Below are 12,753 nucleotides of genomic sequence, written 5' to 3'. Positions count from 1 at the left end.
GCGGAGAACCACCGAGAATACAATACATAATGTAATACCATGACTATGAACTACCGGCGGTATTGTAGCAAGATAAATAGCAACTTTTAATTGTCTTTGTGAAGATAATGCAGCGCGCCGTGCTTGAGATATAGCTTACGCGAGTCGTCGTAGTAATATTCGCGGATAACCACCGGGGTTATAAGCGACTGGATACTCTCACTCAGCAGATAATCACGCGCATACTCAAGAATGTGCTCTTGTTTGGGGAGTTCTTTCATAACCTCCAGAAACCCTTTGACTAGCTGGGTGTATGGCGTAAGGCGCTTGACAGTGAGGAGTACTCGAGTGTAGTTGGACACAAGCTTCTGGGTGTACTCGTCCAGTGGACGAAGCATGTATCGGATATAGGCCTCAATTGATTCAAAAGACTCGGGGTAAGCGAGCCATATTTTATCAGCGGCAGCAACAGCACGGTCTTGGTCAGTAACGGGGCAATGGGCAATGAGGATCTGTACAAATTCAGTCCAGCTGAATTGCTCTGAGTCATCCTGTCCACCATTGATGGCGATTTTCTTGCCCGAAATGAGAGTCTCGGCAAGGCTGTCGTCAAATACCTCTAGGTACGCGCTCATGACGTGGTTCACCCATTTGTCATATGGATATTGGTATGCAATGAAGTGGGTCTCAATCTGTTGAAGCTTGGCAACAACATCGTCTTTTTCGGGGTCAAAGTAAAGCCGGTCCTCCAGGGGCGGCTCGGGATTTTCATGACGATGGGTTTTGTAGGGCACCAATTCGGGACTGGAGATTATACCTGGCCACAGCGGACTAGGGATGACATCTGGAAACTCAATGGTATCTTCTTCACCATTAGTGCACAAGCCATTGGCGGATTGGACAGGGGTTGCAGGGGCAGTGGGTATGGGTTCGGGCACTGACATCGATACGGTCTGGACTTCAAGGGGCTTACCCCTGCTCACCGGTCTCTCAAGATAATTGATAAGTGAAGCCAATTTGGCTTCTAGATCAGTTACCCGTGATTCGAGGGCGATGTTCCGCTTGATCAGCTGCTCGTTGTTCTCCTCGAGGGTGCTAACCCGCTCTTTCAGCGCCTCCACGCCCTCAATAGTGCGTTCGAATACCTTTTTGGAGGACAAGCAGGTCACCAAACTCGCCTCAATCTCATCAATTGAGCCCTGTAACGTATTTATACGGCTCTCGCTGAAGTCATTCCCCACTATGCTCATTGGACTCCGGCACTCAGATCGCCCGAGTCTCTTCTGGAGAGACTTATTTAGGCTTCTCACTTTGGACAACGTGTGGGAGCCCACGCTGGCAGTACTCGAGGTGCTGTTGTCACTTCCATTGCGACTATGTCGCCTAGCTTCGCCCAAGTCCAGAGACCGCGCAGGTAATTTGGACTCCTCCGGCGAAGGCGTAGGAGGAAACAGTACGCCATAACTCCGTCCTGGCCTAATGGTTCGAGGGGTGTACATTTTTTTCACTTTGTTCAAGATCCCTACCAACAGCCCAACGAGCTACGGCGAGTTTAAATATATATCCCCCCAAAAGGCCGCCTAAGTCAAACAGGCCATCGATGATGCCCCCAGGCAGTTTTTTGCAGGCATATTATAACGCTAGTCAACACCCTCACTCAGCCGAGAGACGCACGAAGGACTTGCATCATGCAACGCAGCACATTCGGACATGCACTCACTCCTTCCCGCGATCGCCTAAGGACAACGCGTAAGTTCGATCTTGGTAGGGAAGCGGACATATCATATGTCAGAAATCAATAATTTGCGTCGATTGGCCATAATAATTGCCGGATTCAACGCAATTACAGCAATAGGTTCGCCGCCCTATGTCGCAAGAAGCATGGCGGGTAGTGAAATATCATCCGGCCCGCCCCAAGCAAGGGTCGTCGATATTATTTTGACTTGAAGTAGGGACCTCCTACAGTTGTAATCTGACGAATACTACCCCTCCCTCCCGCGTGGCAGCTGAAATCTTGCAGGAGTCGAAGAAAGGGGCTGTTAACCACTAAATCCGGAGGAACATCAAAGGGAGTGTCTGTATTTTTACAAACGCGTAGAATCATTAAAAAATATCTACTTATAAAATTTTACCAGCTTTTTTCCAGATCTCTTTCCAGATCCCTTCCGGGTTAGGGGGTGTGCCGTTATGCCGCATCTGGTGCGGCTTGTCTTACCGCGATCTGCTCAAACCGGTACACCCTAAAAAAAATCGTTATAAAACTTAGAGACTGCCTCTAGTAGGTAACTTGCCGGGCTCTGGACCAAAATATCCCTTTTCAGGCAACGGATAGAGCACGTTAGGTCCCCGAAGTCCGCCGTCTATCGTGTTTTCAGAGACAGTGTTTCCCCACCAGACAATTGGACGTGGGTAGTACTGAACTGCAAAGAAGATGATGATTGCAGCAAGCCCCAACCCGGCAGAGATTGCCGAATACAGGACGTAGTTGTACTTCCCCCACCATTGAGGGAACCGCCGCTTGATGTAGTACATAAACGTGAGCCCAACGTAAAAGCCCTCCGTGTAATGGACTGCCGAATACGGCGCAAACGAAAACATACCGCCTAACATCACAGTGGGCTGGAAGTAGCGGAACATCGTGGGGAACCACCGTCGGCCAAAATAGAGTGGAATTGGCAGCAAAGCCCCAAGCAAGAAGCACCATTGGAGTATAGGGTAGATCCCTTTAAAGACAATCTTGGGGCCAATCACTCCCCACGCAATTGATGCAGCAAAATACGAGTTTGTATTCGGACAGGTGAATCGCGAAGCCTGATGCGGTTGGCATATGTCTTTAATGCTAGTCAATTGCCAATTGACGACCCCTAGGCACACAAACACCTGGCACATGGTCGCCAGCAGCTGGCCAGTGAAAAGTGCCCGCGGCGGGATCTTTGCATAATGGCCCATCTTTTGATCCGAGATAAAGTTTTGTGCCTGGCCGTCAATGTTGTACCCAAACGCCTTGAGCAGCATGAGTGCCGTTCCGCTGCCGGGTATGACCAATCCGACGATAAGCTCGACAAGTACATTGAGCCCAAATGAGAATCCCGTGATTGAGTAGATAATTGTTATTGGAATGAGAAATAGGAAATTGATCCCCAATGAAAAGAAGATGCCCCACACAGGCGTATCCGTCGGGTAGAGCTTCACGGCAAGGATACCACAAGTGAGCGATACTACTAGAATGACGAAAAACCACCAGTCGGGCACTTCTTTGTACTGGCTCATCATGCGGCAGTGTGGGTCGTGGTTGTTCTCAAACTGGGTTGTTCGCTTCCGACGCACGACGCTCGTTGCCACGTCCTTGAATGCTTGAATAATGCCGGTGCCATGGGTCACAAAGGTATCAATGATAGCGAGAGGGTAAAGCACGAAAAATCCACCATAGGTTACCAAGTTCGCAGCGGTGTAGTATGGAAGGGAATAGTTCTGATACTTCTCCTCGTCAAATAGCCCATTGGTCAGGACTCGCTTCACATTATAAGGCTGCGCACGATTATCAAAGAGTCTGTTCGAATTTATTGGCAAATAGCCCGTGAACTTATAGTTAGTCCAGTAAATAGCGGGGATAATCACAACTCCTGCAATAAGCAGCCCCACATACATGTTGACCTGTGTAAAAAATGGTGTCGACATGGGGTTTGAGTAGAGAATGATGTTGGGGTCAAAAGTCGAGATTGGATTTAGCCCAATGCCTGTGGTTCCGGTCAAGGCATTGACATTGAAACTGTTAGGTCGAATCCAGCACATCCAGTTAAAATTCGCAAAAGCTTCAAACAGGTAGCTCGGGATCCAGAAGTATATAAACGTGATGATGAAAGCCCAGACGAATAAACGATATCGAGAGAAACTCCACCCATTGATCTTCTCTTTATACGGCTCCTTAACGGCTAGAGCTCTGTTCAGCGCAATTACCGGCAGCAACGTAGGCCACATTGCTTTCACGGGGTATACCACTAGCCGTCGTAGTATCCCAGCTAGGCCAAATCCAAGAAACTGTGTCGAAATGACAAGAAGGAGTTGGAATCCAAATGTGGCCCATTTGTCACCGTAATAGACGTCCAACCGCTGAACGAAGACATTGTAAATGGCGGCATAAGCACCGCCATTGGCAACACTAAAAATAATCGTGGAGAACATTTGCTCTTTGTAAGTCCATGGCCCCGGATTGAGCACTATTTCTTTGCCGAAGAGCTTGAATCGCCAGTTTGGGGTGATTTTTGCCAGCAGACAGCCACATGGGTACGAGAGGACCTGAATAATTGGATTGCTCAATGAAATGTTAGGCATTCTTGGATTAAAAAAGGTATTCACACCAGCTCCAATAATTGACCAGAAGAGACCAATAAAGTAGGCTCTTAATGTATCTACTGGGATGTCTGGTTCATCGAACGGGTCTGTCACGGATCGTACCTCGGGATAAGGGGAATGGAACTTGATGAGCACTGCAGAGACTCTAGCATCAAACGAATTGCTTCCGTCTTCAAGAAATTTCTTCATTTTTTCGTATACATCATGAGGAAAATTGATGTCATTTGTGTGCTCTGCAACTGCTTCCCGTATAATCTTTTCAACTTCTTCATTGCTAATTGATGCAATTTCGTGATACAGAAACCGGAGATCAGGCTTTTCGGTATCATATCCGTTCAGACCTAATAATTCCAGTATCTTTGCCTTGCTTGCGGGCGAGAAGTCACTCTGGTAAGACGACGTTGGTGATGGAGTGCTTTTCTCAGCCATTGGAGACGATCTTTTTTTTTCCATAATTGCATGAAATTCATCGTATATATACCAGCATATTGGTTTGTTCCCTAAAGTCAATTAAACTTTATCTTTCTTCGAGCGTTGTGGACATTAAAAACCATTGTCTGGTATTTCGACATCAGCTACCGCGGTATTAAAGGGATGCAAGGTTCTGACCAACCCAAAGCTTCATCAAACTACTGCAATTCCATTTCTAACAAAAAATGTATACGGAGCTTTATCAATAATTATCACTACATGTACAGTACAATGTACAGTATAATGTAGTACAGTAGTACCGGTAGTTTTGACTTTATCCAACTATGCGGTTACTGTTACCGGTATTAAACAACAACTTCAGGAGAATTGTCTTTTTTTCGAGGTCACCTGCTTTTTAATGAGCCACTCCTTTCTTTTGCGATTACGCTTTCTAGATAATTTACTCCTTTTCTGTGAAATCATCTCTAGTTGACCAGGGAGGTACCCCTGTTCACTTTTTCAGTATAGCTTTATACCTGGCAATTTATATGATACCCTTTTTTTAATGAAGGCACATTTATGCCCCTGGTAACAAAATTCATTGCCATGAATACCCCTCGTTCCAATATATTACCCTGGTAAACTACCGGTACCTACTGGATCTTGGTACATTCTCTCATTGAGACATGCTGATAGGCCCTGTTTTTGGGAAGTGAAATGTTTCCGACGACACACCCGCTACGCCGACCAGCGATATGAACCTCGCGCTTGATCCGTTCCTGTTCTCACAGGAGTATCCTGAAAAGCTTACAAGAAATATCTGTAAGTTAGCCTATTATTTTACAAGATATTATTTCGCTAACTTTATGATTAGCCTATGGGTCTTCAGTCTGTGTCAAGTTCAGTCCAAGTGGAGACTATGTAGCTTCTGGACTTATCGATGGATCGATTGTGATATTCGACTTTGAGACTCTAAATGCGATAAAAATCCTAAGGCGCCACGTTGCCGCGATCCATTCATTTAGGTAAGAAGAAATGATTTTTGCAAGCTATTGGACTGGCTAATTTTTTTTTAGTTGGTCGAGGGACGGCAGATACCTCGTCTCTGCTTCGAAAGACTGGAAGTGCATTATGTGGGATCTCTCGACCGGGAAGGAACTCTATAGCTTTAACCTTCAATGTCCGATTTGGATAGCCCAGCTGAGCCCTGACTCGAATTCAATTGCAGCGGCCTTGTATGAAAGCGACCCTGTATTGATTGATCTCTCAACACCAGAGCCTGAAATCCACACATTGGTGTCCGACGAGCCTCAAGACGGCAAGAAAAGAAAAACGCTATCTATTGCTTATTCAAAATCTGGAGAATACGTGTTCTGTGGGACCAACCGGGGTGTTGTCAATGTTTTTGACACCAAAACGCGTGAGCTCGTTCATACAGCTCAGATATGTCGTGCGATTATCATATCCGTCACACTTAGTCCGTCAGGGAGAAGAGCCGTGCTCAATTGTTCTGATAGAACCATTCGGCTAGTCGAACTGCCGGATTTCAGCAGCCCTCCTAGCCAGTGGAGCTTTACAGTTGTGCAAAAGTTCCAAGACGTTGTGAACAGACGATCCTGGTCTTCAACTGGGATGAGCGTCTCTGAGGACTACGTTGGAGCCACGGTTGTCAACGACCATGACTTGGTATTATGGGAGACCGAAATGGGTACACTGCAAAAGATCTACGAAGGGCCCAAAGAAGAATTGCTCTCGTTAGAGTTCCACCCCAAGAGGTCTATAATTGCTGCTGTTGGCGCTGAACTTGGTTACATCTACCTGTTTGAGCCGGTGACAACACAGCGATGGAGTGCGTTGGCTCCAGATTTTGTGGAACTCGAGGATAATGTGCAATATGCCGAGCGGGAGGATGAATTTGATATCTATGACAATGAAGACGAGAAGCAACAGAAACAGGCCGAGGACGAAGACGTTGACATTCTTACACCACTTGACACTGACGCGCCATTCATTATTCCCGTCACCCTCGACCACATGAAGGACTAACAAAAATACGTAAAATTTGTGGTTTATTTTTCAGCCCAGACTTTTACCAGTGCGTCATCTCCGCAGGTGACCAACACCACGTCCTTCGTTGAATCCCGGTTGTAATCCGGCGCCCAGACGACGCAATTGGCTTCGTACACACCATGGCACTGCTCGATAATTTGCTCGATAACCCATTGGCCTTCTTCTACTTCTCTGTACACGACGAGTTTCCCATCGGCACCGGTCGATGCTATTCGGCCCGTAATAGGGTCCCATGCAACCGAGTAAACAGCCCTAGAGTGAGCTTCAGGGAGCACTGCTTCCTTCTCCCACTCTTCAGAGAGCTGGTCCATAGATCTGAAAGTCGATGGCATCATGGAAGAAGCAGCGGAGTCGGCATTGTTACCGCCTACAGACCCTATACGTTTCCACACGACACAGGTCAGATCTTCGGAACAAGATACTAATCGCGCCGTGTTGTCTCCTTCCTTTGGTGTTTCAAAGTCTGCGCCCCATACTGTACCGCTGTGTCCAGCAATATCTGCGACGCAGGTCCAATCGTCCTCATCCTCCCGCCACAGACGAATGGTGTCGTCATAGGATGTTGATGCAAAAAGCATCTCTTTTGGATGCCATACAACATGTTTCACGTCCTGGGTATGCTCCTGTAGTACGCTGAGGCACTCGAATTCCTCGTTGGACTCATCAGCCTCCCATACCCAAATGGACTTGTCCCGCGAACAGGTTGCCAAAAACAGCCCGTCTGCAGACCACGCTACGCACTTGACTTCATTTTCGTGCCCTTCTATAGTCGCCAGGAAGGCCCATTCGTCCCCCTCTTTACCCCAAATGCTAACTGTTGAGTCAAAACTCCCGAGAGCAATTGACGGATCGCCTCCACTGGGCTTCCACGCGACCGATCTCACCGATCTTTTGTGCGCATCATCGCCGAAACTCGTAACATTTTCGTAGGCTCCGCGCAGAGAAAACACCCGTGCTGTCTTATCCCCGGAGCATGATGCAATTAAGGGCTTTGTCGGATGGACGCTAAGGGCCCATACTCGATCTTCATGCCCTGGTAAGCTTGCTACGTTTTCAAATACCATTTGATTACCAAATGTTTCTTCGGTTACCGGTATTTCACGAAGGGTCAATTTGGTCCCAGTTAACGCCGCGCGCGATGCTCCTCCTTCAACTCTGGGAGAGCGTTAGGTCTGCTATACAGTACCGGTAGCTATCAGATCAATATCAATTTTGATCTAATAATATGGCAGCAATGCTTCTGTAGGGAATCATCTAGACTAGAATACCGTGATAATATTCACTGTTCTTAATGGAAAGATGTTATAGCCTCTATGGATCTCCTCCGGTCTACTATCACAATTAACAGCTTTTGCTTTCTCTCTAAACATCCCTCTGCTATCTCTCATTACGTTGAAATCCTATCATTACTTTGGAATCATTTTCAGCAAGTATGCAATGGTTTATCTTTACAGAGATAGCAATGCCATAGGCCCTCAGGTACTAAGTATTTAGTAGGTTGGGATCGGCATTTATCGTGAAATATATTGGTGAGACAGACATTGAAAAACTTACTCACAGCCGGAGAAAACCCGATAAAACCGATGATTTCAAGGCGAGGTTGGCAGCAGCTGCTTCGAAGAGCAGCTGTTCCTCGGCGGTGGAGCTCCTCCGTTCCAGACCGACCCTCAGGAGCGGGTTTGGCGCAGAAAAAGAAGCCCTACGTGCCCCAGACTTCATACCAAAGAGTGACCTATGAGTACCCTCCTCCTCCGGAGCAGGAGCCATTCAAGCCGGTCGAGAGTTCGGCCCTGAGGAAGCACCTCCCATGGCTGGCTGGTGCCGCTGCTCTGCTGTGGGCCATGTACGCTTACCACCACTTCATCAGCGACGATAGTGGCGGGGAAGAGCAGAGCCATCTTGATCCGGGCCACTTTACCACCTTCAAGCTCACTTACAAGGAGGATCTGACCGACGATATTGCAATAATAGAGCTGTCGCCGAAGTATGAGACCTTCCGAAAGTGCATCAAGCAGAAGGGCAGCATTTGGAATGGAAAGAAGCTGTGGAGCGTCGAGGTGAAGCAGCCGGAGATCCAGGTTGTGAGGCGATACACGCCTCTGCCCCTGTATTTCATGCAATATAAGGATAGCGAGAACCAGACGCGGGCTCTTTTGCGGATGCTGGCCGACTCAGAGGATGAAGGCCGAATGGTGCTCTTCATCAAGAAGTATAACGACGGAGAGGTGTCGAGATATCTTCACAAGCTGCCTATTGGGTCTGATGTCGAGCTTAGAGGGCCATTTACCGGGTACAAGTTCCCTTACGCACCAGTCGACATGACGACGCCAAGAGATGCTATGGACGACTTGCCAAGTCGAATGCTTCCCGAGTATCCGCACCCTGGGAACATTCCATTGCCTGATAACATTGCGTTCTTTGGCGCTGGCACTGGAATTGCTCCAATTCTGCAGTCTCTGATGAGTAGGAATCCACCGCGAGGACGGGTGGATGTGTACTACTCTGTTCGTTCGCGGGAGGAGATTCCGTTCAAGCGGTTCTGGCTCTTCCTGGAGAAGGTCGGCAGAGCGAATGTCCACTACTTCATTGACAACGAGGGATCTTTCATTAAGTCCAAGGATGTTCCATCGCCTGTCCCACCTGAGCATGTGGCGAACATCGACCCTGCTCTTGACAAGGAAATTGAACACGAGATTAAGGTTAGAAAGATGATGGAGGAGCTGCGTCGGGAGCGAGAGGGAGGGGCCACTACCACCCCTGAGGAGCCCTCTGTTCCGAACCCCGTTGTAGAGGTTAGTACTCCATCGGAGACTGCCAAAGAGGAGGTTAGAGAAAAGACGCCCAGACCATTGCCTGATGAGATTGGCCCCCGAAGGAAGTATCGGTCGGTTTTGGAGCAGGTTGCAGATATGAAGGAGAAAGGAACGTACGATACTCGAGGGCCGGCAATTGCTGTCGTCTGCGGGTCTGAGGGCTACGTTTCCTACATGGCCGGCAGACGAGGGCCGCGAAATAATGAGCCCATTGAAGGTCTGCTGGGAGGCAAGGGCTGGACTAACGAGAACACATTCCGAATGGAGTCGTAAATGTGTTTAGAGAGCATGTATATAGTACTAAATGATGTTTCTAGAGTTGTTCTTGGCCATGTATATGCAGTTCAATGTAACTGGGGGGGGGGGGGGGGGGGGGACCAGTCCCCCCATACCCCCCTGGGGCTCGGCTACGCGGAGATCTGGAATTGAAAGGTAACGGGGGTTTGGGGGGAGAGCCCCCAGCTACGGGAGCTCGAGGGCTGGCCCTCGAATACGCTCCGCTGAAGTACGGTATTATGGGGGGACCAGTCCCCCCAAATCCCCCTGGGGCTCCGCTGCTCGGAGAGCTCACAGAACTAAGTTGTGGCATATATCCTCGGGTCTTGCGCCTTCTGCTGAAGTGAACTGGCAGATTGATCTGGTGCGGCTTGATAATTGACTCTACTGATTGGGATAGAAGTGCTGCTTTGAGCTTGTATGATCAATATAATCGTAGGAACGAGAATTATGCTACAGCAGATGTGTGAATGAATTGTAAGCGTTTCATTAATGTACATACCACCAGCCCAATTTAAAACACCAGCCCAATTAAAACCATCTTGTCGAAGCCGTAAGGGTCTCTTTATATATCCCGCCCCTGGTGAAAAGAGAGAGTCGTTATATACCACATAATATGGTACGAGTATAAATAAATAATGTTAGGAAGATCCTTTCTTCGACTTGTGGTCGCGACGGATAGGGATTTTTATGCCTTGGACAGCAAAACATCTGCTGAGACTCGTCGAGTCAATGACCCCGGGGAACTTCTTGGCCGAATAGGACTTGAACGGGTCGCTGAATGCACTGCAAAGAATTGGAGCCGGCTGGCCAGAGAAACTGTCGGCGAGATTAACAAACGAGAACCTCAGCTTGAACTCGCCTTCCGTCCGGATAGACAGGTCTTGTAGCACAAACCAAATGCCCAGCTCCTCATCTAAATCATAAAGCTTGAATGCTGTAGCTACAAGCGACCCAATAAGATTTCGCGTAGGGGTAGCTGCTGGAGACCTCACCATGCCACTTGCCCTGGCATAACTCGGCGGGAACTCATTAGAAGGTCCACTGGGATGGCCATTCGGATGGACTAGTGATAGGTTCTGCGACTCATCGACGGACCACAGTTCCACGCATAGAGCAAAAAGGGAGATCTCAATTCCTGACACGTCTCTTATTTCAACACCTGTGGCCGCGTCGAATATTCTCAGTCTCACACAGGGAGGAGGTGTGATCTGACGTCTATCTTTGTCCCCGAATCCACACATCCTTGCTCGGATCGGTTGCTGGACCACTTGGAGCGCGAAGCGGTATTGCTGGCTCTGAATCGACGGTTGTGTATAATGCCCTCCAAACATGGCCGGAGGGGGGCAACTGCTATAGTTGGCTACGGTTTGCATCAATTACGGGGAGAGAGAAAAAAAAATAGGACCGCGTATGTATGACTAGGAACTACCAATGAGTTATATATCCCTAGTCCAGACTGATCTGATTCCCTGATCTTCTGTAGCCGCGATGATATGCAGGGTTGTTATTCCCGTACCTGGACATTGGATTGTAAATGGTTGCAGCTGGGGCCTGGATTCCGATGAAGAGGGCATTTTATTCGGGGCCTTCCGTGGATCTACAAGCCCACTAGCTGCCTCTGGATCTACTGGTACCGTTCTGAGCGGTCCAAGCATCCGGCCTTCTCTCTTTTTTTCCTCATTGCAGATACCCTTCAAAAAGTGTTGCCATTGTCGTTGTCGGTCTGGGCTGCATACGTGCAGCCGCACATCAAAGGCCTTCTTTGGGGAACTGCCCATGTCGAAGGAAGGGGTTGGAAATTTCCGCTTTGGGATATGCGTGAGATCGATTTCCCGGAATGTGTTATGCTATACATAGTAGCTGACGCCAAGTCGTTTTTTTTCTCAGCCGCTATAGCAAATTAGGGATTGGTATAGGTAACAGCGGTTAGTATGTCGATGAATTGAAACCGTTGGTGCTTGCAATGTCGAAAAACTCGCTTAAGGTTGATAATAATCCCCAGGAATTGACCCTACTTTGCTTTTTCTCTGATTCAGATCCCGCTTGTAAAGTGAGACATAAAGAACATATAATCGCACGGACAATACACCACCAATTGGCGGAGACGCAAGCTGCCTAATTGTTCCTTTGCCCCTCATTTTAATGATATCATGATATTGTGAGATACTTTACTTGGTAATCCTGTATTTGAAGGCGGCATTTTGAACCTGTCCAATCAGTTTGAGGATCAGCAAATATTTGAAAATATCATTGAAAGGTGCATAGCATGTAATAGTACAGTAGCTGCCTTCCCAAGTAGAACAGTCTTATAAAGAGCTACGTGTATAGTGCTAGTAGACCAATAGTCATGCCAGACGCAGTAGCTTCACATGAATAAGTACATATCAATCGTTACGATGGCAGCATGATATAATGATACATGTCAGTTACAAAGCACAGTGCAGATGTTATCAGAGGGTACAAAGTGACGAAGAACTTCGTAACCGGATACGGATACTTGCATGAAGCGACTTAGGCACTGCATTTGAGCGACGAAACCATTTCTAAAAACAACATTAATGAAGTATGTTCTGTTAGTATAAAATATCTGGCCATGACAGTCTATTCAAGTCTCGATAAGAATGACCACAAAAGGAAAACAGATGGGTATGCGAGGCTGGCCGGTGATCTTACCCCTTATGCAGTCCCACCTTCCGGGTAGGTTTTTCGTGAAGCGAACCTGCCGTTAGACGGGCCCGCAGCTCTTGTACCGGTTATTATGACATTTACGCGTACAAACAAATACAGAAAAGACAGTCTGTAAGAAATAATAATAAGAATAATCTATAGTAATTGCAAGCTGTTACAG

At 47.7% G+C, this 12,753-nt stretch overlaps 6 protein-coding genes across 6 annotated transcripts; 2 read left to right on the top strand and 4 right to left on the bottom strand.

The window, feature by feature from the left end:
* Positions 1–86: 86 nt before the first annotated feature.
* On the bottom strand, positions 87–1,478 carry TRVA0_030S01134 (uncharacterized protein; the record flags this gene model as incomplete). Its single annotated transcript, XM_076685902.1, has 1 exon — positions 87–1,478. The coding sequence occupies one exon, from the start codon at positions 1,476–1,478 to the stop codon at positions 87–89; it is 1,392 nt and encodes a 463-aa protein (XP_076539878.1).
* Positions 1,479–2,241: 763 nt separating this feature from the next.
* OPT2 (Opt2p) lies at positions 2,242–4,785 on the bottom strand (the record flags this gene model as incomplete). The annotated part of the gene is made up of 1 exon (XM_076685901.1): positions 2,242–4,785. The coding sequence occupies one exon, from the start codon at positions 4,783–4,785 to the stop codon at positions 2,242–2,244; it is 2,544 nt and encodes an 847-aa protein (XP_076539877.1).
* Positions 4,786–5,498: 713 nt separating this feature from the next.
* SWD1 (COMPASS subunit protein SWD1) lies at positions 5,499–6,789 on the top strand (the record flags this gene model as incomplete). The annotated part of the gene is made up of 3 exons (XM_076685900.1): positions 5,499–5,565; positions 5,618–5,768; positions 5,820–6,789. 3 exons carry the CDS (start codon positions 5,499–5,501, stop codon positions 6,787–6,789), a joined length of 1,188 nt encoding a protein of 395 aa, XP_076539876.1.
* Positions 6,790–6,812: 23 nt separating this feature from the next.
* On the bottom strand, positions 6,813–7,877 carry CIA1 (iron-sulfur cluster assembly protein CIA1; the record flags this gene model as incomplete). The annotated part of the gene is made up of 1 exon (XM_076685899.1): positions 6,813–7,877. One exon carries the CDS (start codon positions 7,875–7,877, stop codon positions 6,813–6,815), a length of 1,065 nt encoding a protein of 354 aa, XP_076539875.1.
* A 519-nt stretch (positions 7,878–8,396) lies between these two features.
* Positions 8,397–9,899, top strand: CYC2 (oxidoreductase; the record flags this gene model as incomplete). The annotated part of the gene is made up of 1 exon (XM_076685898.1): positions 8,397–9,899. One exon carries the CDS (start codon positions 8,397–8,399, stop codon positions 9,897–9,899), a length of 1,503 nt encoding a protein of 500 aa, XP_076539874.1.
* Positions 9,900–10,543: 644 nt separating this feature from the next.
* Positions 10,544–11,278, bottom strand: TRVA0_030S01024 (velvet factor family protein; the record flags this gene model as incomplete). The annotated part of the gene is made up of 1 exon (XM_076685897.1): positions 10,544–11,278. The coding sequence occupies one exon, from the start codon at positions 11,276–11,278 to the stop codon at positions 10,544–10,546; it is 735 nt and encodes a 244-aa protein (XP_076539873.1).
* Between the last annotated feature and the right edge of the window lie 1,475 nt (positions 11,279–12,753).

This window comes from Trichomonascus vanleenenianus (genome assembly GCF_965637985.1).
Source record: "Trichomonascus vanleenenianus strain CLIB 3782 genome assembly, contig: TRVA0_030S, whole genome shotgun sequence".
NCBI classification, from domain to species: Eukaryota; Fungi; Ascomycota; class Dipodascomycetes; order Dipodascales; family Trichomonascaceae; genus Blastobotrys; species Blastobotrys vanleenenianus.
The sequence above is the reverse complement of the archived record's forward strand: the minus strand, read 5'-3'. Positions and strand labels throughout refer to the sequence as shown.